The sequence below is a fragment of the Hyaena hyaena genome, unplaced genomic scaffold (assembly GCF_003009895.1).
Source record: "Hyaena hyaena isolate Hyena2069 unplaced genomic scaffold, ASM300989v1 scaffold_175, whole genome shotgun sequence".
Taxonomy (NCBI): domain Eukaryota; kingdom Metazoa; phylum Chordata; class Mammalia; order Carnivora; family Hyaenidae; genus Hyaena; species Hyaena hyaena.
This window is the reverse complement of record NW_024080808.1, coordinates 336,539-364,057: the sequence shown is the minus strand read 5'-3', so window position 1 is coordinate 364,057 and position 27,519 is coordinate 336,539. Positions and strand designations below refer to the sequence as shown.

Sequence of the window (27,519 nt, the reverse complement as noted above, 5' to 3'; positions counted from 1 at the left end):
AGGAATGGGAGCAAAGTCAGAATTTCTTTAATTCGCTATGGGTGCTTTTAAATTTGGCTAAAACTACAGCAAAGTTGGGCGAGGGGGTTAGGTTTTGAAAAGAGATGGTGTTTCAGCTCACCCACCTCCCCGATAGCTTTGGGATTTGGATCTGTACTCGTGTTCTTATCTGCTAAGTGGAGACAGTTAACAGTACCTACCAAAGGTTGGATTAAAAATACGCTTAACAGTAACCTGTTAGTAATCTGATCGTACTTTACTGATAATAGCGAATCAGTTGAATCAATCGTACCAAAGAAATCAAAGTTGTCTTTCTGAAAACAATTTTAAATTAATGTCCAACATTCTTCTACTCTGGGCCATGCTCTGAGAATTTGAATTAGGTAAAATTTAACCTAATTCGATTACTCTAGATTACTTTCTGTGTAGGTAATAGGGTGGGTGGGAGGATGAAGTCAGAATAAAGTTGGAAAATGCTTCCAAACTACAAAAGGGAAAAAAAAAAAAAAGTATGTTTATAGGTCAATTTCCGTACACCAGTGATTCTCCAGGATTATTTTGGTAGGCTGTCAACTGATGACTCCTCTGATTTCTCTATGTGGGACTTCTCTTTCAAGTTCCACGCCCAGACATTCACAACTCCCTAGGAAGCATAAAGGGATGTACAGTGGCCACCATAAACTCAGCATGTCAGAAACTGAACTCTTCCTCAATCCCTGACCACTTGGGAACAAGAGCAATGTTAGTCCCATCCCTCCCTGAGGCTTCCACAATCTATTTAGGTCTTGAATCTGAAACCTTTGCTCCATTCTCTTAATTTTACCTGGTCTATTGGAATACAATGACACAGAATTATAAAAGCACACACAGAAAAGAAGTCCCTAAACTGTTTTCAAAATAGAGCTGACACTAAACCTGAATGGTTCCTGAAAATTTATTTTTAAACAAGAGGACTAATTTCCTCTATAATTTCAGACAAAAAGATATTTAATTTGTCTTAAGGTGTTAAATTGTCAAGTCTCATTTGTATTCTGACAGGATCCTTCATGGTACCTGTATCTAATGGCCAGGACCATCTACTCAATATTTTAAAAGGAGAAAATAGACACAATAGTTTCTATCCTGCTAGATGATATTGCAGATACGATCTATTTTATGCAGTTATCTGAAATTCCTATATATCGCTATATATTTGCAGGGTACATGTTAATACACTATATCTTTAGCAAAAGCAGAACGTTACGTTTTAATGATTGAACATTATCATTCTAGCAATCTCTCAAATTCTGAAATGTTTACTTGTTCAGCTTTCAAAAATAATATAGGTGTCATTTTGAAAATGAAGTTTCTTTAGTTCTTAGGCATGAATACTCATAGAATCATCCTTTAACAAATAAAGTCTAAATGCACATATTGGTGTGCTGAGCTGATGCACATACTCAAACCAATATAATATGAGATGCTGAATGGTTGAATGACGTACTCAGGCTTTTTTAAAACCTTTTAGAATAGGATAGATGTTTTCAAATGCTTCATAGATCTCAGAACGTTCTTTGGCACCTATAAAGAAATCCAAGTTTATATAAGATTTAATATAAAAATACCAAAATTTTCTTAAGACTAAAATTTCATCTGTCACCTCCAATTACCTTTAATATGAAGACATCTCTTTAGGTTTACTTGAGAAGTGACATTTGGTAAAGACAAAAGAATTTGGTGAGGACAGACACATTCCCATGAACATACACCCTAGAGTCGAGTTTTCTAGTACTTCTCTGTGAGGGTGTATCAGTTCATCTTTAGCCTCACAGAGCTCAGTATGAAATATGCAGTGTTATCTCCCAGCATGCCATGAACATGACCACAGAACATGACTTTGGTCCACACCTGTGGGCACTTAGCTACCAGCAAAAGGGACTTCCTTTGATCCCCTCATGTCTAATTGATACCTGATTCCCTAATATGGCCTAACAGAGGGAGACAAAACTGCAGCAAAAGTTTGACATTTCATTGTAGAAGAGGAGATTATTAGAGGAGGAAAACTACCACGGTCACTCCTTAGAGTCTGAAGTTTCTAGAGTCTGAAGAGATCTTTAATTATAACTGTTCGAGGGATTAAGATGGATAACTACGTGAATTAGACAGGGTCCCTTCTCTTGAGAGATAGCAGTCAGGCCCTGCTCATCTCTTACCACCGTCCACTGCTGCTAACTACTTCCACCTTCAAAGCTATGCAGACGCATTGTATTAAGGGTTATGGACTAGTAGTACTTATGTTTATATGGAGCTCTCAGTTAATCAGGAAACTATTATCTGCTATCACTGGCAGGAAGCAAGAGGATTAAGGAAAACAATATAAAGACTATTAGCATGAAGAGAAATGGAAAAAAGCTCAAGTTGATACAGACTCTTCCTTGAGAATGTAAAATGATTCAGCCACTGTAGAAAACAGTTTGTCGGTTCCTCAAAAGTGTTAAGAATTACCACAAGGCCCAGCAATTCTACTCCTGGGTATTTGCCCCCAAATTGAAAACAGCATCCAACAACATGCATGCACACATGCATTCACTCACCGTTATTCCCAATAGCCAAGAAGTGTAAACAACCCAAGTGTCCATCAAGATGAATGGATAAACACATTGTAATATACACATGCAATGGAATATTTAGCCACAGAAAGGAATGATGTTGTGATATATACTACAGTGTGGATGAACCTCAAAAATATTATGCCAGGGGCCCCTCGGTGGCTCAGTTGGTTAAGTGTTTGACTCTTGGTTTCAGCTCATATCATGGTCTCACAGTTTGTGAGATCGAGCACCATGTCAGGCTCTGCATGTACTGCTCAGAGCCTGCTTGGGATTCTCTACCTCTTCCCTCTCTCTCTAGCCCTTGCCCCCCCCCCACTGGAGTGGGGGGGAGGAAGTAACATTATGCTCAGTGAAAGAAGCCAGACACAAAAGGTCACATACTATAGGACTCCATTTATATGAAATATCCAGAATGATTCCACAGAGACAATGCAGGTTGGAGGTTGCCAAGGGCTAAGGGGAGGGAGGAATGGAGAGCAACTGCTTAAGGATATGGGACTTTATTCTGGAGTAATGGAAATGTTTTGGTAATTGATAGAGGCAGTGGTTGCACAAATTGTGAGTTTACTAAATATCACTGAATTACTCACTTTAAAATGGTTAAATTTATATTATATGAATTTTATCTCAAAATATTAAAAAATGTTAAAGAATCAAAGTTGAAGTCCTTATAAGCTTAAATTTTTTTGAGAGGCAAAGACAAAAAGTTACTTATTCATTGCCAAGGAGTTTAACTGCATGTGAGTCTCCACCCTCAAAGACGTGGGGTGGGGAGAGGGGGGAGGGGGAGTTACTGACATGGGTAACAGAAACTTTGTACCTTTGGGGTAGGAAAAATCCCTTAAGCCTCAGATTTTGGTTACAGCACTAAAATTTTAATTTCTAAAGTAGCTTTTTTGTAGAAACCAAACAGTGAGTTGGGGAAACATAAAAAAAAAAATTCTGCCTCTGATTTGATGGACTTTTTTCCCCTTTTAGGTACATTTGAATGTGAAAGCTTTCTTATCAGGAGACAGTGACATATAGTAGATACAGCAAACACCCACTCACCCACCCATTCAATTTCCATCTCCACCCACCAAAACCAAGGTTCTTTTTCTATTTGAGAAACAGAGGGCCTAGGTCCAGCATTCAAGGTAACTATGTACTTCAGTTTATCATAACACTTAATAAAACAATCATACCTAAGAGAATTTTCAAGCCCCAACGAGTTTAGCATTCTGGTGTCCCCTGAACAGCAGAAAACCCCTGTTGCCCAGGAGGGAACAGACACCGACAGTGATCATTATATCATAGAATAACATCAATAGACACAAAAGCGCTTTGTGGAAATTAGCTAATGCAATTTCCTTCATTTCCTCTGTGGGAAAATGAGGCCCAAGAAGTTCAAGTTCCCCAGAATCATGAATAGCAGCTATGGGTGAAGACCTCATGTATCCAGTGTCCCATCTCAAAGTCACCAAATAAACTTTGCCAGCAGTTGTAACTGGGAATTACAATGAGGGGAGTTGGTCAATTTAGTCAAATATTTCCTCACTGAAATATTGGTATCACAACTTTATGGGCACCCAAATTATTCCTCTAGTCCTATGACTCTATTATCAGACATCCCAATTTGAAGCACCAGGCTCCAATTAGAGGACTCTGGCCTCCCCGTCTTTCCTTCAAGTAACAATGACCACCTCTTTGGGGGATAAACACCATTCCTGACCAGGGTGACGGAGGTGGAAATTCTGTGGCTGGCGTAATGAAGAAAGAACTGGCTTTGAAATCATCAAACTACATGAGCTCAAATACCAGCTCTACCATTAGCTAGATTTGAAATCACAGGCAAATTGTTTAAGCTTGGAGTTTCCACTTCCTTATCTGTAAAATAAGGACAATAGCCTTCTCAGAGGGCTGCCGTAAGCCTGACATGAGTGAATGTTTGTAAGAAGTCCTTTGCAAACCATACTATTTTTACAAAATCTAAGCTATTTTTATGGCCCTAGGGTTAGGGACATTGGGATGGCCGGCTTTTCCAAGTACATATGGTTTATCATCTGGTTCTGTAAGAGCCAGTAGCACATAATTTGCCCCGTTTCTTTCCCCAAGGCTGATTCCTGCCATGGGCAGGGGTCGGAGGGGGTATATTTACTTTCCCTTCTAGTATATGTACCTGGTAGGCACCCAAACTTCATGAAATATCTACCATCTCTCAATAGGCTAAGTTCATCCCTACCCCCTAGCCAGCCCAAATATCAATTTCCAGTACTACTTGCATTTTCCAATTCTATTCCTACATCAGGAAAAGTCTTACAATTTGTAAAAAAAAAAAAAAAAAAATAGCATTTAACCCTTCAAAGTATGCATTTTACAGTACATACTAGCTTGCCATTATAGGGGGATTCCTGGTAATGACTGACGGGGATATTGTTATCTCTCTGGCCTAGTCACTAATAAGTCTTGCCATTTTTATGTTGCCTTCTCACCTCCTCATTTCCCTTATTTAAAAAAATTTTTTTACATTTATTTATTTTGAGAGAGCATGAGCGGGGGGGGAGGGGCAGAGAGAGAGGGAGACACAATCTGAAGCGGGCTCCAAACTCTAACCTGGCAGCACAGAGCCTGATGTGGGGCTCGAACTCACAGACTACAAGATCACGACCTGAGCTGAAGTCAGAGGCTAAACTGACTGAGCTACCCAGGCGCCCCTGAGCTCCTCATTTCCAAGAATTGCTGATGTCTAGCTGATTGAGAGTGACCCTAAGTAACAAAAACCCAGCTTCTTAAGAAGTCCATTATGCTAGAGGGAAATATATAAATGTGAAGCATTTTAGACTTTAGACTAAAGCCTCTTTAAGACTTCATATTCCTATCATCAGGGCACGGCATCACAGCAAAATTCCAGGCTCTCAATGCTAGGGGTAAAAGAAGAGTGGGCTTTCACCAAAGGAGTAACAGCTAGCGTTTATACCACATTTACCATATACCAGACACCGCTTTTCTGCCTCATTGCATTTAGCAGGTAGCTACTATGGCCACCTGCCTTTTACATATGTGGAAATCAAGCTGGAGAACTTAAACTCACCCAGGGTCATACAGCCAATAAATAGTACAGCCTGGATGCGAATTAGGCCATTGGTTTCCAGAGCCCAGCCTCTTAGCCACCACACCTGCTGCCTCTCACCACTAAAAGTATTTCTCTTTCCTTCAGCTGACAAGAAGGAAGAGGGAGAAGGGGCCCCCAAAGACCACACAGGTGTTTGCACAGACATCTAAAGAGCTGAGGGACAAGGTGAGTACGTGGGGGTGGTGGGCACTGGAACGAGGCTGCTCAACTTCCCACCTGTGCTACAGCATGTACAGCTGTTTGACACTGTTACGGTTACTTCTCCACTGTGCCCATTTTACAGATGAGGAAACTGAGATTTTAGGTACAACCTCAGAGTTAACTAGAACCTACATGAAAACTCTTACACATGTGTGTACCCGACTTTAATTAATTAATGTTAATTCTATTATGTCTGATCTTAGAAGTGAAAGTTGCCCTTTTTGTTGTTCATTGTATACCATTCCAACAGAGCCTAGCTATATTAGTTTTACTGCGGTTTGAGGGAAAACAAAAACAAAAACAAAACATGGGTCTTAAATGTCACACCAGCCATAGAAAAATAACACGAACCTGGGAAAATGTTGTTAAGCTTGGCCCAGGGCCCATTGTTTTTTGCGGTCAGGGGCCAGGACATAGTAGGATAGTAGGATTTCTTTATCATCAGCTCACTTAACTATAATTAGAACATTCAGTAGTAGCCTTGGCCATGGTAGCCACAGCTGTGGCCTATCAGGGGAGTAAGGCAATTTTACATGGATAAATTATTTTCAGAGTCCCTGCAAATGGCACATGATACATGGTTTTGAATTGCACTTACTATACGTGTGCTGGTGTTCTTCAGTTCCTACCCAGGGATGAGCTGGAATCCATTAATTAATTATAGTGAAATGCCAAATGCATTTATAATTTCAGCACTCTAACATTTTCTAGGCCGAAGCTAGGGACCTTTCAAAATAGTTCTGCAGAGTCTTGCCATGTTGGGCTGGAACATGTGAGCCTCTAGGGATCCCCTATACATGCTATGTGACCATCTCCAGCTAACATTCTAGAGGCAAGGCTAAACGGAGTCCTCCTTGGTCCCTTTCCTCATGTTTACACTCAAAATAGCGCCCTTAAGTTTTTACACCCTTTGCAAGTGAAAAGAGTGTAGATATGTAAGGACTAAGGGACATTGGTCTCCAAGTCTGAAGCAAAAGTAACCTGAACCATGTATTCTAGGTGAAGTACTTTAAGACAATACACCACAAATGGGGAAATCCCAATCAATGATAATTACTCCTATTTTAGTATTACGATATTGGTCAGCTTTTACTTCATAATGGAAGCAGAAATTTGGAATTCGGACTTCAGTTAATATATCTCATTCCCCCCTTCACAAAAGTGATGATCTATATCTCTCAAGAATGAGGAAATTTAGCTTCGTTTGTTCTACATGCTGAATGTGTAAGAAATCCTAAGGGAGCGTATTGCATGGTCTTTGGTACGGCATGTGGACAATTCCTGTGGGATTTGAAACTTGTAGCAAATGTGTATATGCAAGTTTTTTCTTTTAATGGGGGTAAGTAGGAAAGCTGGTTTGAATGAAGGATACTTAAAGAGATTTGTGTCTGTGTACTCCCAATAGAGATTTAGCCTGTTATAATACTTGTATGTGTACTAGTATTATATATGTACCAGTATTATGGTACCTGTCGATTGGCACTGTTAATAAGACTGATTAATAATGATACGTAGCATGTACATGAAAGTATCTTCCAAAGCTCTTGAAGAGTTTGTTCCCTTAAATAGGGCATTTGTTTGCTCCAGTATTTATACTATTTCAATTTACCTGGCAGACTTTCCCCCTTTCCTTAAGGACATATAGAAGTAAACTTTATGTCAATCACAAGGAGGTCTTAATTATTCTAGGCTCTAAATTGGCAGCATCTGAGAAACTGTAGCTTTGCCATATTCAAAAAGTTCTTGAATTCTAAAATTGCTCTCCTCACTTTGAAGACACATTAGTTGTTACAGTAAAACAAACTATAAAACTTCACTGAGAGTTCTAAAAGAACATTTAAGAACAGAAATTCCGTGTTTTGGGATGCTGAGTGATGACTTTATCATTTTTCCCCAAATTAATTCAGGTAATGCAAAAATCTCAATTTTTTTTAAATGGGGCAGGATTCTGTAAAATTCTAAAGCTTATTTGGGAGACTAAATATTCAAGAGGGGCTAAGAAACAAATGGAGAGGGGAAATTGACCCTAGCAGATATAAAGACCACTAAAATTAAAGCACGTTTATAACACAATAGTAATATATACAATAGGATTATCACAGTAGAATCCTGCAGCAAAGGCAAGACTACAAACCCATATATAAATATAAAGGTTATATGGAGTGCTCACAAATTAAGAATAAGTAGAGTAATATGCAGTGGTAATATGGCTGACTGGATATTTGAGGGTGAGTCCTAATCAATTTGGCCCCTGCTATGTAAATTTGGCATTCATCTTGGTACATAACAGTAGAATATGTAAAAAGACAAAGTTAGACAAGAGTAGCAAACTTCAGGAGAAGGGTATGGAAAGAGTCTCAACCATTTACCTCAAGCGTTGAAAAAACCCTTCTTCATGTAAAAATAAGTCAACTGGAAAAAGCCATAAGTACAAAACAAAGAGTAAAATTAGTCTTAATATTATGGTGACCTCATACAAATCCTTAGGGAAAAAAAAATAATAAACACTAAGTAGACAAAAAAGATTAAGTTATGTGCACAATGTCTATAAAAGATAAAATGCTATTTCTTGACTATCTTAGAATAGTCTTCAATTTCTGTTTCTGATTACCAATGTAGTTACAGCAATGAGATCACTGTCACTGCAAAAAAGCACAAGTTTTTATGCTAGTTTTGTTTTGAATGCTACTGAGGGTTTGTAAAAGATATTTAAATACATTGCTGTTAGGAACATAGAATATGGGAGAACTATATTGTGTATCCATTTAAAAAATAATTTGAGGGGCACCTGGGTGGCTCAGTCGGTTGAGCGTCCGACTTCGGCTCAGGTAATGATCTTACGGTCCGTGGGTTCAAGCCCCGTGTCGGACCCTGTGCTGACAGCTAGCTCAGAGCCTGGAGCCTGTTTCTGTGTCTCCCTCTCTCTGACTCTACCCTGCTCACAAGGTCTCTGTCTCTCAGAAATAAATAAAAATCATTTTTAAAATTTTGATAATTTGTACTCAGAACCTTAAGAATAGTCATATCCTTAAACAAAGTTCCATTTCTGACCATTCACACTAACAACATAATTCTCCACACATAAAAATAGCCAAAAGTCTGTGCCATTATAAGCAGAAAACAAAGAAGGAACATTTAAACGTTTGGCAATGGAAAATAAGTTTGATATGATCAAGTGTTAGAACAGAGGTCAGGAAACAGGCGGCTGGCCAAATCTAGTCCTGTTTTTGTATAGCATGTGAGCTAAAAGTGGTTTTAAATTCAATGGCCTAAACGATTGGGGGCAAAAAAAAAAAAAAAATCAAATGAAGTATTACATGACACATGTAAATTATATGAATTATATTAAATTCACATTTCAGAGCCCTTTCCTTGATGTAATGCCTGTAGCTACTTTCACACTACAATGGCAGAGTTCAGTTGTTGCAACAGAGACGGTATGGGCCACAAAGCCTAAAATATTTAGTATTTGGCCCTTTACAGAAAAAGGTTTGATGACCCCTCTGTTAGAACATTTGCAGCTGAGGGGCACCTGGATGGCTCAGTTGGTTAAGCCACGGACTTCAGCTCAGGTCATGATCTTCCTGTTAGTGAGTTCAAGCCCTGCATTGGGCTCTGTGCTGACAGCTTCAGATTCTGTGTCTCCCCCTCTTTTTTCCCCTCCCCTCTTCATTCTCTGTCTGTCTCTCTCAAAAACAAACATTTAAAAAAAGAACATTGTGCAGCTGTTAAAAGTATTCTATGAGGACTTTGTAACAATGAGCTAAGCTAGAGGTTATAATGGTTAATAAAAAGTCAGGATGTTAAGTTAAATATACATATCAAAAGGATATAAACATGAAAAAAAAGTTATATTCTTTTGGATATTGAGACCAATGGATGATACAGTTCTTTTTACTTTTCATTTTATGCCAGGTGTTCTACAATACCAAGACTTTGTAATGGTGAACAAAGCTATTTAAAAGGAAAAGCATAAAGTATACCCATAGCTACTGAATTTTAGGAAAGTCATCTTAGAACTCACCTGTCAACACAACTTTTCCAGATACAAAGATAAGCAACACAATTCGTGGTTTTACCATTCTATAAATAAGGCCAGGAAACAGTTCAGGTTCATAACTGTTAAGATATATTAAAAAAAAAAAAAAAAAGTTAAGATATAAAAGAAAAAAGTTAAAAATAGTACTATTCAACCACTTTCCCATAATATTCAAGACCCAGCATATTGAAGCTATTTTACCAAAAACTTTTGGCCATCTTAGCAAAAGTAATCTGGAGTGCCCTAGGCAATTTTTTATGGTAGTCAAGAGCAGAATTCATCTTTGGTCATAACATTTTTTCAAAGTGCAAGTCATCCTAAGCTATTAGAAATTGAGATAACTTAGGGAAAATTTAATGTATTAAGATCTTCTTGGTTAAATGTTTTCATCTTTCCAAAAAAAGTCTATCAGTAAAAATACATAAACACGTTTTCTAAATTTTCCAAGTTTCTCAATAATGAGCACATTTGATAGGCATTTATAAACTGCTAAAGTTAACAATTTTCGCAGATAGAACCTAAAAATTTTTCTAGACTACTATCATTGATCTCTGGACAGATGCTGTAAAGAAAATTAAACTATCCCAAGTTTTAAAAATTTAGGATTTGTGGGGCACCTGGCTGGCTGGGTTGGAAGGGCATGGGACTCTTGATCTCAAGGTTGTGATTTCAAACCCCACAATGGGTGTAGAGATTACTTTAAAAAAGAAAGAGAACTTTAAAAAAATTAGAATTTGTTCCTATAAATGGTAACTCAGTTGTATTTACTACTAAACGTAGAAGGATGAGAGAGCTTCTCCAGGCTCCAGCAGAGAGAAGTAGAGACCCCTAGAAGTTTTGAGGAGACTTCAAAAAAGAAGACAAGAGTTAAGAGGACGCTTGAGGAAATAAAAGCAATAACTAATGAAGAACAGATATAGGAAAAAGAAGAAATTTGTGAAATGGAACACGATACATATAAATCTTTGCATTTAAAGGGTAAATCCAGACCACAGGGAAAACTCCATTCCATTCTGCAGTGAATAAGACTCATACAACAGCAGATGTGCAATCTCTTATTGGTAGTAGAAAGATGCATTGCAGTGGTGAGGCTACCCTGCTGAAGTATATGGAGGCTACTATGGGTGGACTTATCTTCCTAGGACATCACTCTTTGTGCAGAAAGTCTGTTAAGACTTTACCCACTTACCACTTCTCAACACTGGGAAGACAACGATACTGGTTGGAAACTGGAAAACTTGTATGGGACTATGAAGTTCTAGTCAAGAAAGTGAAAGCTAGGGGCACAGAAGGAATGTTTCCATTTCATCTCCCAACAGAATCTTAGCATTCTAGAAAGGAAACAAGAAACCAAACTCTTTGGTATATAAATGACAGAAAACTTGCAATTGGCTTTCAGAACCATAGTTTTAAGATACCAGCATGAAGAACTTCCAGTGAGATATTTACTTCATATTATTATCGTCTGCCTCATTTTGAAAGAAGGTTAAGGCCAGGGGGAAAAGAAAGGAGGTTTGGTTAGAGACAGAGAATTTCATGAGGATGAAGAACAACACTTGCCAACTTCAACTCATCATTCAAGTGTTGGCTTCAATGTTACTTCCCATAAGAACTTTGACCTCCACACTCTCCCTACCCTGTTACATTAAATATCCTGCTTAATGGTACTGTAGCACTCCCAAGGGTGTTCACCTCATAGTTACCATAGTATCGTTAGTTTCTCTGTCTTTCCTTTAAGACAGTGAGCTCCTTTAAGACATGAGAGCAAGGGACCATGGCTGTAATGACTGTCATGATCACCATAGCATCTGCTACATGGTAGCCACCTAGATATTAGTCACTTAGTATTTATTATCAGGATATCTTTGATTTAGAAAGTGAAGGAAGGGAGAACAATGCTCAGGGAAAACTGGAAACAATTATGTCTTACAAATGTGGACAGAGGAGGTGCCCAGTAACTAGGGGGATACTTAGGGTATCAGATGCTGATGCACAAATTTGTAGAACCAGGAGAATGAAAGGAACTTGAGGTTTTAACATAGGCAGACTTAACCTAATAATTATAATTGGTATGTACGTGCCATAGTTCCCCAATAGGGTTGCAAATGATTAAAGAGAGGTCTCATTTTAAAGACACAAACCTGCTTGAAAGAAGTGTTTTAATGCCCCAGAGCCCTCAATCCACACACTGGAGCTATAATCCATAACCTAAGGGTGGAGCCCAAGTGGTAAACTTTTGGAGAAGACAAGAATAAGACTAGAAACAAATAGTAGTGGGAATATAATGCAGGCTTTCTGGCTACATTAAAAAAAGATGGGTGAGATCCTAAAACTGGTTCAGAAGCAAGACAGAACAAGTAATGGAGCCACTCCAAGTAGCTAAAAGCAGTGCATATGGGAAGTTCTCATCTTCCCCTACTGGTAATTTTATCTTCCAGAAGGCAGAAGTAGTGACAAGGGATACTCCTACCCTAGACTTAAATCTGACCTACAAAGATGACAATGTTGGTGAAAAAAAAAATAAAGTGAAACTTGGGAAAAACTGTATACATCATTTTAGAGGCCTAAAAGGCCAGAAAACAGAGTGCTAAATCTGATACAAACACAGAATTCAGGCTGAGATCGCTCATCAGAAAAAGTTGGTTCAGAGAGAGACAGACCAGAGGCCCATGGTTGAGAATCTGCTAGAAAAGATGGTTCAGGTGTTGAGAGATTCTTAAAAACAAAGCTTTACTATGAATCTACAACCCTTCCCAAGACTGAAGAATGAGAAACATGCCTAAAAACGCAATGTTTCCCGCATGTGGGCGCTTCACAGTGAAGTTCAATGGGAACATCATAGGTATCCAATAGGCATATGTTGAAAAAAATTAACGCAGAGGGAAAAAAATATAATCAGGGGAAAAATAAACATTGCTTGAAGACTATCCTAAAAGCTAAATCTCAGAATGAACTGAGAGTTTTGACAAACTAGGAGAAAACAAAGCAATTTTTAACAGCTCTTCAGACCATGTCTGAAAAGGAAAGCTAACAAATGTTAGAGAAAGCACAGCTATAGGATCCCCATTCACTCTGTAAATAGGAATGGTCACTCGAAGGCAAAGCATCTGTGATTTTAAGCAGCTTACAGGGCCTTGGCCAGGTATATATGCCCCAGGGCAGTAGGCTTTGGTGCTGACCAGTCAACCTCCATCACTGCTTGAGGGCCTGAACAGGCTGGGAGAAGCCAAAGCAGCTGAGGAAAGCAGACCCAGTGCATTTGCTGTTGAGCTGGGAAGTTACATTTGAAGAACCCCCCAGCCGAGCATGCCTGTTTCAAAAATCTATACATCGGGGAGTCTCAAGCCTCTGGCAAGCAGTACTGACATCACCTGTGGGCCCATTAGAACTGCAAGTTCAGGCAAAATCAGTGATGATGCAGCCTAGGCAGGAAAGTGTTTTAAAAAGCTGTCCAGGTGATTACTATGTGATTTAATTTTGAGACCCACTATTTCAGAAGATTGGACACATACAGTAATCAGTAAGGACTTAAGCACAGCATTTTAATCCTTTTACCTAGTCTTAAAAACACCATCACCACCACCACCCCACACACACACACACACACACACACACACCCCACTTTCTCTGAAAGATACACTATGTGAGCAGCCTGCCTGTAATACAACTTCAACATCTTGGGAAACTCAGATAGTTGTATAACCGTCATACCTACTGAACTGCTGATGGGTTAGCACCAAACCTTCCAGCCTGATGGGAAATCTCACATCACAGCTTCCAACCATGTTCTGAATTTTAAAATCGAGGAATCTGGCTGGGAACCCAAGCTTCTGCACCACACGAGCATACTTCCTCGCAGCAAGTCGAGACTGCTCTTCACTGGGGAGGGGCAAATGTATTTAAAGAGGTCTTAATCACTATGTCCTCTCTCCTGCTTGGGCTGTGTTCACACACTTCCCTGATTGTACTTTTAGCATCTGTACCATGTTTGTTTTTCGCATACTACAGTGCTGAGGACAAGGTCCAACCTCCCCTGCTTTTGCCCCTAGTGCCCAGTAAGAAGCAAATCAGAAACACATTTTCATCTTCATTTGTCATCTTAAACATATAGGGTATTTTAATTGTTTTAATCTATTTATTTTTGATGGGGGGGGAGAGAGAGAGAGAGAGAGAGAGAGAGCAGGAGCAGCGGAGGAGCAGAGAAAGAGGGAGACACAGAATGTGAATCAGGCTCCAGGCTCTGAGCTATCAGCACAGAGCTTGAACCCAGGGACTGTGAGATCATGACGTGAGCCGAAGTCAGATACTTAACCTACTGAGCTACCCAGGTGCCCCTATTTTTCTTTTAATTGTTTTAAGTGCTAGAAGATAAAATTAACTATTCCACTGGTTCTCAGAGTGTGTCCTCAGACTTGCAGCAGAATCACCACCGGAGAACTTGTTAGAAATGCAAAGCCCCAGGTCCCAGCCTCAAGCACTATGGGGCCCAGCAGAGGTTTTTTAAATTAATTTTTTAAATTTTTTTAATGTTTAATGAGACAGAGAGAGAGAGAGACAGCATGAACAGGGGAGGGTCAGAGAGAGAGGGAGACACAGAATCTGAAGCAGGCTCCAGGCTCTGAGCTGTCAGCACAGAGCCCGACATGGGGCTCAAACCCACGAACCGTGAGCTCATGACCTGAGCCGAAGTCAGACTCTTAACTGACTGAGCCACCCAGGCACCCCTCAGCAGTCTAAGTTTTAACAAGCCCTCCAGACTGTAATGCTCAGTCAAGGTTGAGAACCATCCATCTGGTCTAAAAGTTTGTGCCACGTAGATGGGAACAACAGCAACAAAAATCAGGACATGTGCATACAAAAAGAAAAAAAAAATCAACAGGAAGAAGAAAGAGGGATGCCAATTGGGTGACAAAGACCAGGAGCTTTATGAAACAAATTATTTTTTTTAGAAAAAGCACGAAAACGCCTCAAAACCTAACCAATTTTGCTCAGGCTTTCTCACAGAATTATCACTCGACTCACACCCCACATGAGCGAGGAAGAAATTTATTCAACTTTGTGGCCATATTCTTCTAAATGTTTGTCCTGACCCAACCTGAAATCCAGGTCTGAGAATGTCAAGTCCTGAGATGCGAGGCTTTATTTTTTCATTACATGCTTTTCAATGGTCATTGGCAAAGCAATACAACAAATCTCAGCAGGGATTACCAAACAGGGGCAAAACCTGGTGGGTGAGCCATGTGAACTCCACCTCATCTTTACATTGAAAATCAGAAGCACCTGAAAGAAGAGCCAGATTGAACTTGCTGTTTGCCTGGACCAAAGGAAGCCTTCCATGATCTTTCCTATCTAGAGCCTTCACAACACTGCCCCTCTTATGTGTATTAATTACATCACGTTTTCACTCCACATTTCTTCTCCTCACCCACTTCTAACTCCTGAGATGTCCCTGCCAAGGCCATGTCCCCAAGGTATCAGGGAAATAAATACAGTTTCTATTTTGAAAAAATACATTTGCCTAACTGGTTATATTGCTGATGTTTCCCATAGTGCTGATGTTTATAAGGTAAAAATTTAAGAGTTTGGGTAGCCCTGTAGTTTTATTGGATATCAGCTGTGATTAGGACTTGGAAATTCCCAAACAACTTACACTTAAAGTCTACATACATGTTCCTGTAGAAACATTAGAAAATAGAGTAAGAGGGGCGCCTGGGTGGCTCAGTCGGTTGAGTGTCCGGTTTCGGCTCAGGTCATGATCTCGCAGTTTGTGGGTTCAGAGCCCCGCGTTGGGCTCTGGGCTGACGGCTAGCTCAGAGCCTGGAGCCTGCTTCATATTCTGTGTCTCCCTCTCTCTCTGACCTTCCCCTGTTCACGCTCGGTCTCTCTCTGTCTCAAAAGTATAAAAAAAATAAAAAATAAATAAAAAGAAAATAGAGTAAGAACCTCGAAATATCACCACAAGGGGTGGTGACACTGATTAAATTTGACCCTTGTGTACTTTCCCTGTGGAAACACAAGTAACCTTCACTAGCAAACTCTAGTTATTATGACTAAAGAGAATAGGTTTGGATGAATTTCTGGAGATAATTCTGATAACTCTTAGACTAACCAAAATTTCACAAATCTCTGTCCAAGACTCAAGAACCAAATATATTTGGGCAAGGAGTATCTCATCTGAACCCACTATCCAAACTTTCACCATTAGATTTTGGCAACCAAATAAATTCAGACAGGGAAAGATAATCATGAAAGTGTAATATAAGCATATTTTAAAGTGAAAGTTAGATAATAAACTTACAATTTAGTTGCCTATTCCCCTACAATGTAACATAATGCAACATCCTTCCAACTCAGTATATGTACGTTTTAATAGCTAAATGCAATTTATGATCTAATCAAACGTCTATTACCAGGTATTTGTCTCCCCCCATTTTAAACAATGGTGAAATGAACATCCTTGCAGATACCCTGCAGAGTTGTCCAATAAGGACCCAAAAATGAAAGATTTCTGGAGGTGCCTGGTGGCTCAGTCAATGAAGTGTCCGACTTTGGCTCAGGTCATGAACTCACAGTTCATGGGTTCCAGCCCTGCGTCAGACTCTTTGCTGACAACTCAGAGCCTAGAGCCTGCTTCGGATTCTGTGTCTCCCTCTCTGTTCTTCCCTGACTCACACGGTCTCTCTCTCTCTCAAAAATGAAGATTCAATTTTTTTTAAATGGGAGATTTCTAAGTCCAAGAATATACAGATCAACAGAAGAGACAGCCCAGGAGCTTACCCAGATGCATATAAAGAATATGTAAAAACAGGTAGGGGAAAATATGGATTAAGAATGGATTTGTCACATACATGCAAAACTCAACAAAATATTAGCACACCACATATAACAATGCATTAAGCAGATCCTGCATGACGATCAAATGGGATTTGTTCTGGGGATGTAAGAAGGATTCAAGATTTACAAATTGATCAACAGGACATAGGACAACAACAAAATGAAGGATAAAAATCATATAATCATCTCAACAGATGCTGAAAAAACAACAAAATTCAACAACCATTTGTGGTAAAAAAAAAAAAAAAAAAAAAAAAAAACACATGTTCAACCAAGTGGGTTTAGGGGAATATACCTCAACCTAGTAAAGGCCATATACAAAAAACCCACAGCTAACATCATACTCAATGGTGACAAACTGAGAGCTTTCCCACGAAGTTAGGAACAAGCCAAGGATGTCCATTCTCACCACTTTTATTCAACATAATACTAGAAGTCCAAAACAAAGGAATCAGATAAGAAATAAAAGGTATTCATACCAGTAAAGAAGCCAAACTGTCACCATGTACAGATGACAGTATCCCATATATTGAAAATCCTAAAGACTCCACCAAACTACTAGAAGTAATCAATGAATTCAGTAAAATAGGATACAAAATTAATACCAAGAAATCAGTAGCATATCTATACACTAATAAAAAAGAAGGAGAAATTAAGAAAACAACTCCATTTAAAACTGCACCAAAAAGAATAAAATACCTAGGAATAAACTTAACCAAAGAGGTGAAAGACCTGTACTATAAACACTGATGAAAGAAACCGAAGATGATACAAATAAATGGATAAAAATTCGATGCTCATGGATTGGAAGAATATTGTTAAAATGTCCCTATTACCCAAAGCAATTCATAGATTCAATGCAATCCCTATCAGAATACCAGCAACATTTTTCACCAAATTAGATTACTACTCACAAAAGATCCCAAATAGCCAAAGCAATCTTGAGAAAGAAAAACAAAGCTAGAGGGATCACAATTTCAGATATCAAGACAAACTACAAAGCTGTAGTAATCAAAACACAAAAATAGGCACAAAAACAGACATTTAGATCAGTGGACAGAGAGCCCAGAAATAAACCCATGATTATATGGCCAATTAATCTATGACGCAGGAGACAAAAGTATCCCATAGGGAAAAGACAGTTTCTTCAATAAATGATGCTGGGAAAACTGGATACCTACATGTAAAAAAATGAAACCAGACCACTTTTTAACACCCTACACAAAAATAAACTCAAATTGATTAAAGATCTAAATTCAAGACCTGGAACCATAAAAATCCTAGAAAAGAACACAGGCAGTAATTTCTCTGACATCGGCCACAGCAGCATTTTTCTAGATAGGTCTCCTAAAGCAAGGGAAAAGAAAGCAAAAAGAAACCATTGGGGCTGCAAAGTAAAAAACTTTTGCACAATAAGGAAACCATCAACAAACCAAAAGGCAACCTACTGAATAAGATATTTGTAAATGATATATCTGATAAGGGGTGAATATCCAAAATAGATAAAGAACTTCTATAACTCAACACCAAAATATATATATATATATAATCTGATTTAAAAATAGACAGAGGACCTAAACAGACATTTTTTCCAAAGATGACACAGAAATGACCAATAGACACATGAAAAGATATTCAACATCACCCATCAGGGAAATAACACATCAAAGCCACAATGAAACATCACCTTACACCTTTTGGAATGGCTAAAATTAAAAAGACAAGAAATAACAATTGTTGGTGAGGAGGTGGAGGAAAAGCGACCCTTGTGCACTGTTGGCGAGAAGGTAAACTGGTATAGCCACTGTGGAAAACGGTATAGAGGGTCCTCAAAAAATTAAAAATAGAAATTCCATACAATCCAATAATTCCACTATTTGGTATTTACCCAAAGAAAACAGAAGCACTAATTTGAACAGATAAATGTACCCCATGTTTACTGCAGCATGATTTACAATAGCCAAGATATGAAAGCAACCCAAGTGTGTATTGATAGATAAGGAAGATGTGGTATATGAAACAATAGATTATGCAACCATAAAAAAGGAGGCCTTGCCATTTGAGAGAACATGGATGGTCCTAGAGGGTACTATGCTAAGTGAAATAAATACCATATAAGAAAGATAAATACCATGTGATTTCATTTATGTGTGGAATCTTTTTAAAAAAATTAATAAAAAGAAGAGACAGACCTATAAACACAGAACAAACTGATAGTTGCCAGAGGGGAGGAGGCTGGGGGATGGGAAAAAAAAATCAGTGAAGGAAATGAGAGATACAGGCTTCCGGTTATGGAACGAATAAGTCAGATGAATTAAAGGCACATTATAAGGAATATAGTCAACAGACTTGTAGTAGCATTGTATGGGGACAGATGTTAGCTATACTCATGGTGAACATAGCATCATGTATAAACTTGCTGAATCACCTGAAACTAATGTAACATTGTGTGTCAACTATACTAATATATATTTCACATATAATATATAAAATATAAACATATATAATATATAGTTAATATAGTTTATAATACAATTTTAATATAAATAATATAAAAAATACAAGTTAAAAAATATTAACACCCAGTGTTGTTTGGAGAAAATGAATAGATGATACATCTGTAGAGTGAGGAGAAATTCATACAAAATATCCCATACACATACACACACACACACACACACACACACACACACACACGGATTGTTCAATAAATGTATTAGGTCACTTACTGGCCATTTGAAAAAAAAAATGATCTTACAGTGAAATAAAATTCCAGACCTGCTCTGCCCAATATGGTAGCCACTAGCCACATGTAGCTATTTATATTTAAATTGATTAAAATTAAATAAAAATTTCTATTCCTTTGTATATTAGCTATACGCTCTTGTATATTAGCAATTAAAACTGCTCAATATGTGACTAGTGGCTACCACACTGGAAAGCACAAATATAAAATATTTCCATCACCTAAAGAAAGCTCTAACTGAATCAAAACATCACTTCTTTTCCTCAATACAGAGGCCAGAAAAATATACAGAGGTCAATATTTATATAAATGTTGTGCATGGGGAATGCCTTCCTAAGCATAAAACCAAATATCAAAATCCTAAAGAAAAATTGGACTGTACACACACAAAAATTTTAATTGTGTATAAAAAATTGTAAAACACCATTAATAATAATCTGGGAAATAACATTTATATAGTATAAAGTAGTGGAAATACTTAAATACAAAAACCTATTTACAAAAGACAGTGATTTCCATAGACTATTGGGCAAAAGACACAGCAGTTTACATGCTTATGACAAGTTAGTCTCACTAGCAAATCAAAAACATGTAATTAACACACTTTGAGCCAAGCAACTTGGCAAATATAAAAAATATTAACACCTACTGTTCTTTGGAGAAAATGAATACTTGATACATCTCTAGAGTGAGGAGAAATTCGTCCAACCTTTCAGGAGGACAATTTACTACTCATCTTCTAACACTTGGAGGGAAGAGCAGCTCTCCTACCACAGTTTTATGATGAAAGGATCTATATCAGCATGGGGCTGCCTATGCAGGAGATCCAGGGAAAAAAACGAGCCTTTTAAGAGTCACCTCCTGAGCTAATGCTCAAGCTAATGGTCAAGAAGTGCCTAATTTACCTCCTTTAAAAAGTTCTATCCATTTATCTGCAATGAGAAAAATATACAATAACTACTTCCCCAGGCTTATAACAGGCTTTAGCACTACTATAGTTTTTAAATGCACCTTAAGAACAAGTTCTAACAGCCTAGCTAAGTCCCTTCAGTTTTAACGGGGGAACTGTAAAGTGGGACCTAAGTAGGTTCCTACTAGGTATTTTAGAACATGAATACTATCCTTCCTGGTTTCACATACAGAATTACTTGTCTGATAAGGGTGGAGGTGGTTCCGCATACCTTTTGGCTCCCGTGCAGACCATTTTCCCAGAGCTAAATATGAGGGCTGTTGTCCTGGGCTCTCGGATCCTCATTATGACAGCAGCGAACCTCTATACACAGAAGTCAAAAGAACACTTAGCCTCTGCTAGGATTTAACACTATTCCAGTTGAAAAGCTGGGTTGGACGTGAAATCGGTCTTAAGATGATTTTGGATGGGAAAGGGAAAAAATGTCTGGGTCTATTCTCCCCATGCTAATGCTAACAAAAACTATCATTCTAAAATGTACTTAGAAAAAATAGGTAAGAATAATAACAATAGAGCTAAATTTGAGCGCCTTAGCATTCAAGCCCAATGCTAAGAGGTTTATAAGTTTTGTCACCTTTATCCTGATGCTAGAGCTTAACGGACTCCATGATTATCACCATTTAGTGTGCAGGGAAACTGAGTGGTTATTCGGCTTCCAACATTACAAAGGGAATAGTAAAGTTAAGATTTAAAACCATGACTAATCGGACGCTGTGCTTTTTACTTTGAAATACTTCCTTTTTCTTTCAAAGAATATTTGGGGAGGGGGGAAGTATGATGTATGTTACAGGCTTGCCAAGACTCTATAATGTACTAGCAGCCAAAATATAGAACAGAATATATATACATTGATAGGCATGCTGAAGAGGACAAAGACAAATGATTTAAGCTCTTGCCTACTATAGTAGTTCTCAAAGTGTGGTCCCCCACACCAGCAGCATGGGTAAGCCCTTTAAGGTGGTACTGATGCAAGGGAGGGCTGCCACAATGACATGTCACCAAAGACCTGCTCCTCCTCTGGTTCTACACATGCACTCCCTTGTGCTGTTCTCATCCTCCCCCATTAAGCTGGGAAGGAAACCGGGGTGGGTACTATGCAAGACTGCGGGTTATATGGATCAGAGCTCCGCAGAACCAAGGTGGGACTGGAAATGTCACATTTGAAGCATTGACAGAGAGTGAAGGAACCCTGAGTCTGCACTGCGCAGAGCCGACTGAATCTTGTGAATGTTTCCAAGTGTTTAAGGTAATACCCTCACCCGGTATTTATTTTCTTACATTCTTAAGGTAGCTCAAGTGCCAAGCCAGAATTTCTCTAGCTATCAAGTCCAAGTTTGGATAGATCCTATATACAAAAATAGGATTCTATACACAAAAATAAGGGAGAGCTAAGCATGATGGACAAGAAAATATGCTTAAATATGCTGACTTAATAATGTGGTCAATAATGGCTGCAGCCATAAGAATCCTAGCTTATCATTGTGTTTCTGTGCCCATCACAGTGCCCTACATGAAATAGAAAAAAATACTTGGGTAATATTCGAGTACATTTAAAATCAGGGGTCAGCAAGAACACTACCAAAACAGCAACAACTTAAATAGCTGATGCTCACAAGGTCCTCAGGTTCCTACAAATATGGCCTTTTTCATCTAATGCCATAAATCCTCCGCCATCCAAGATGGTGGCCTTTTCCCCAGTAGGCACTAGGTCTTACTGTCTTTGAACTCATAAGTACAAAGACCAGCAAATTACTAAATGTTGACTGAAGAAACAAATTTACTTCTTAGGTTGGTTGGCCATTAAAAATTGGATGTCTTGCCTTGATAGGACACAACAGAGAGTAGCCTTTATTAAACTTTGAGAGAAAAGAAATCCCTAAATCTTACATGAGTAAGTAGAAGCTGAGGTTCACACTTGAAACAATTTAGCTTCTTCAAACAAGAGAAATTGTAATGGGAAATATACGGGTCAGGTAGGTGGGAAAGCATCAGGAAAAACTATTTCCAAAAAGATGATGGCATTTTAAGAAACTTAGCATCCTCGTAGGCTGAAAGTGATCATACTGAAAAATCTGTGTGAATGACAAGGGAAAAATCTTAACTTTTAGGAACTGCTCAATCACTGCTGTATTCAGCATAGGGAATGAGGTTATTTTTTATAACTTCAGAGCAGACAATGAGGCAATTAATATTTGAGTTGTCGACAGCTCTGCACTGACCATTTTTTTCTGTTTTAAAAACAACAGCAAAGGAATGAGCCAACAACACTATCACATGAAGTAAATCTAATATATGTACTACCGAAGCAAGCACTGAAGTAAATCTAAATAGTAGCTAATTGTTACAAGAAAGAAATACCAAGAAATCGTACCTTTGGGTTATACTCTGCATTTTTTGCATGCAAAGCTATTTTCTTCAGATCCAATTTACAGGCCAGGTTTACAGTGGAAACTATATTCCTGAAGACAGAAGTCAACTTAGAAAATTATTTTGGACATAAAAAATAAATAAGAATCAAGTATATAGACTCCCTCATTTTATAGGTTGTCTATTGCAACTTCCTAGAATTACTCGCAATGTGAAATACATAGTAACGTGATGAACCTTAGTAAAATGTAAAAATTCCAAAGTGAAGTCCTAAAATAGTTTCTTCTAAAATGTCATGACTAGCTGACTAAAAGCAAATTTTAAATCTTTTTCAAAACCATGCCTCAAAATAGCAAGCATAATCCCAAATCAATTTGCAAACTGAATTCAATTTTACGTCTTTACATCCGTTATGTTTATCCTACCCCAACCACAATTCTCAGCAATCACAGTGCTTTAGTATAAACAATACAATCCTTCAAGAATGTATATACTCTTAACCCTCTCTTAGGAGATCAAGAATTAGTACTTCATTTAACAAAAAACCAAACTGTCTAGAGACACAATCCATTAAGAACTGATAAAACAACAATTAAATATGCAGTGCTTGGGTGGCTCACTCCGTTGAGTGTCCAACTTCAGCTCAGGTCATGATCTCAGTTTGTGAGTTCAAGCCCTCCACCTGGCTCTGTGCTGACAGCTCAGAGCCTAAAGCCTGCTTCGAATTGTGTGTCTCCCTCTCTCTCTGCCCCTCCCATGCTCACACTCTCTTTCTCTCAAAAATAAATTTTAAAAATATTTTTAAAAAGAATAATTAAATTTAAAATTCTCTTCCTACACTACTATTCTGAAACCAGTGGTCATCACATCCAGGAAAATAAATGGTATATCCAGGAGCTCACCCATTAAACACAAACACACACACACACACACACACACACAACTTACTGTAGTTGAGGCACAATTCCAGAACATTCTGAAACAGGGGTCACTGGGGTCATGGGAGTTATGGACATCAGAGGCGTGGAGTTTGGTTTCTCAGGAGAGGGCTGGACTGAGTCAGCATCACCAGCGTACGCTTGTGAATGGGAATTCAACAAAGTGCTGCCGCTGATTAAGCCCAGACCAACGTCCTGTTCTCTGGGTAATGACAATCTACTTTGCTGACTTTGAGTTTTACAATTTTCTTCAGTGTCTTGCTTGCTTCTAATGACACTCTGGTCTTTATTTTCTTGGGTCAGTTCATCTGGTAGAAAGCTAAGATCCACAGATGAGAAATGCCCAGATGCTTCTTTGACTTCTTCAGGATGTGAATTAAACACAGTCTCTGAATTGGATGTATGAGGTAGGTACCCATCATCAGGTACAACTGAGCTGAGCAGCAATGACCTGGGTGGAGCGAGGTCATCCTAGGCCATTTCCGAAACAAAATGCAAGAAATAAAATAGCGCGTCACACCAAAGGGATACCACTACAGCTAGCAGGCAGCGCGTTCAAGATGCAGAGCAATCGAAGATAGCTTATAGTCATTCCAAGCCTCCTTCCATAAGGTGTCACTAAGTTATATCACAGGGTTAAAGCACACTTAACAGAACCAGGAAGTAGATCTTAACATGTAGAGAAAACATTTTTCATAAAATAGTTTTCCTGCAGTAGACCCATAGGAAGTTACCACTCTAATTTTATAGCAGAGGAAACGGAGCAATCATACTCTAAATTGTGTGTGCTCTGAGTCCTCTTTCTGTGCCTCCTTAATGGTGCGCATGGATGTCCTAGCAGAAGCTCTCAAGAGCATTAACAATGTTGAAAAGAGAGGCAAACGCCAGGTCCTTATTAGGCCATGCTCCAAACTCCTCATCCACTTCCTAACTGTGATGATGAAGTATGGTTGCATTGGTGAATTTGAAATCCTTAACGATCACAGAGCTGGGAACATTGCTGTGAATCTCACAGGTAGGTTAAACAAGCATGGAGTGATCAGCCCCAGATATGACAACTCAAAGATCTAGAAAAATAGCAGAAGAACCTCCTCCTATCCCACCAGTTTGGTTTCACCGTACTGATAACCTCAGCTGGCATCATGGACCATGAAGAAGACAGATGAAAACACACAGCAGGGAAAATCCTGGAATTCTTTTTCTAGGGATGTAGCTTATATGTGCAAATAAAATGCCTCAATGGACAAAATAATTCTTAAAAATTGTATGTACTTTTAATAGATTTACTGTATTTCATAAGTTGATTATAAATGTTAGTTGATTTAAGTATTCTTTTAGAGTTTTAAATTCTTATTTCAAGAAGAAAAGTGAACGAAGTTTAAGATGGAGTCCTGAGTGCTAATCAATACTCCACTGAAGACCTAAGGTTATTCTTTCTCATCACAGGAGAGATGAGCAAATGTTCTAGTTTCATGAATTTACAATAGGAAAACAGTTATTGAAATTTAAATGGCAAGAATAGTTTAAATCAATGTATTGTATTTCCAGTCCAGGGAAGGCTGCTCAACTTCTATTAATATCAACCGAGGGAATAAGGTATGTAACTGAAGGAAGCAGCTAATGTAAAATTCATGGGTTTTATGGAAAAGAATCGATTACCTTGATACATACATTGCCACCTGCTTCACCCAAGTTGCAGACCTACATTCCAGATTTTGAGCACTGCCTGCAAGATAACCTCATACCTTAGAAGATCGGACTTCTAACAACTGAACACTCACGAACATCCCATGTCGGGTCTTTTTGGGGACAAAGCTACCTCAAGCTAACATAAACTGGCTGGATCCTACTGAATTGTTCTGTTACTCTTAAGTCCAGCAGATGGCAGGGGTGACTAATCGTTCAAAGAAACACTTGTTTAGAGGAATGTAGTTATTCTCTGGAGATACGATTTTGCACTAGATTTCATTTCGAATTACAGAATTCTCCCCCATTTACCCTCACCCACAGAGGAGTTTTAAGAAAAGTGAGGTGGGGACAATGGCCTGGATTTCTCCCCATTGTTTTATTGGCCTCTCCAGTACTAGCTGGAAAGTCCGATCAGCCAGTTTACACCAAAGCACTGCTATCTGCAACACTCTGGTGTCTCCCCTCCTTTTTCCCTTCAAAGCAGCTGAGAGGGGAGGAAGCTCTCACTCAGGTAACCCAACTTCCGCAAGGAATCTTAAGGCAATGGCAACAAGATATCCAAGGAGGATGTTTTAAGGCAAAGGAAGCTTGGCAGCCTCCTTTCAAGTTTCCCGAGGAACACAATTTAGAGGTTATACTTACAGCACATTCACTGCATCTTTGGCCTTGTATCTGAAGAAATAGTTTGTTAAACTATCTTTGCAGAACCATCGGCTCACCATCGTTCCTGTGTGGGGTTTTATTTGCCAGGGGAAACGCTATGCGGCTTCACTACTTATACCTCGGTGCTAATTGCCATCTTTTAAAAAAATCGCCCCCCCACCCAAGAGTTGCCCTTTTGTTTTTCTTTGTGAAGATTCCTCACTCTCTTTTCTACAATACTTGACCCTAAAGGCTTTTTAATAATAATAATTTTTAAAAAGAATTGCGAACTGAAGGAAGCCACAGGTGTCTCCGATTCACATTGTGCGACCCTTATCTGTGCCCCATCCCCCCACCCCGCCGACCACCAACTCCACCCGTAGCCACCCGGGAGATGGTTTTTTGAGGCGTGTTCTTAGCGTCCAAGGCTGCTACCCCTTGAAAGGGTGATATCAGCGCTGCGCGGGATCGTCTGCCTGTTTGTCCTAACAAAGCAGAGACAGTTTGGAAACAGAAGTGGCTACAGGAGACACAGAAGCGAACTCTGCGTGCCCGTGTCTTTATAACCGTGATGGGGCATCCAACCATATGGCTCCGGAGTCACACTATACCAGGTTCCACTTCTGGTTGGCAACCGTGGCAAGTTTTTTCCCCTCTGGAAGCTTCTATCTTTCAACGTAAAGGGGAGGACAATCAAGCCCACCTCTTACGGTCTCTAGGACTTCCGTAGGAGGTAATGAAGGCAAAACCCTGCGGGCTCAGGGCTGGGCGCTCAGCAATCGGGCGGGGACGCGCTTTGTCGTCTGGGACAGTGGCGGCAGCTTCCGGGCTCACCTGGGCGCCGCACTGGTCCAGGTACAGCTCCAGGTAGGTCTGCTCCTCCTCCATGGGTGGAGGCCCCACAGTTAGCAGCGCTGGGAGACGGGAAAAGGGAAGCGCCCAGGGGAGCCGAGCTGCAGCTGAGCCCGACTGAGCGCGCGTGGCGCACAGGCCTTTTATCAGCCCCGCGGGCGCAATTGGCGAGGTGGGCCCGGCTGGGGGTCGAGGCGAGAAGGGGCTGGGCCCTGGCCCCTCAGGTCCCTCCCCTGGGCCTCCGCCTCCGCCTAGTCCAAGCTGCTGCAGACCGTGGGAACCCAGAGAAGAGCCAGGGCGGGCATCCGGAACTCAGCCCCCTGCCCACGGGTCACTAGGAAAAAGGGAGAGGGGAGCGTGGGAGGAGACCGCAGGGAAGGGGCCCCTCGCCTGCGCTCAATCACCGCACCCCGCCTACTGCTGAGAAGCTCTTGGCCCGCAAATCTGGAGATTTCCTCCAGTACCTGCCAAGTGCTGCCTTTGCCTGCACAACAGAGGTCTCTGTGTTAGCAGCGAAGGAAGTGAAGGCGTTGAACAT

At 39.5% G+C, this 27,519-nt stretch overlaps 1 protein-coding gene and 1 pseudogene across 1 annotated transcript; one reads left to right on the top strand and one right to left on the bottom strand.

Moving 5' to 3' along the window:
* Nucleotides 1–1,483: 1,483 nt before the first annotated feature.
* TBPL2 (TATA-box binding protein like 2) lies at nt 1,484–27,519 on the bottom strand. Its single transcript, XM_039240506.1, has 8 exons — nt 27,391–27,519; nt 26,964–27,245; nt 23,809–24,269; nt 22,865–22,952; nt 20,705–20,796; nt 13,655–13,822; nt 9,929–10,023; nt 1,484–1,560 (listed from the first exon to the last, which is right to left on the bottom strand). Exons 1-8 carry the CDS (start codon nt 27,517–27,519, stop codon nt 1,484–1,486), a joined length of 1,392 nt encoding a protein of 463 aa, XP_039096437.1.
* On the top strand, nt 24,615–25,003 carry LOC120237278 (annotated as a pseudogene).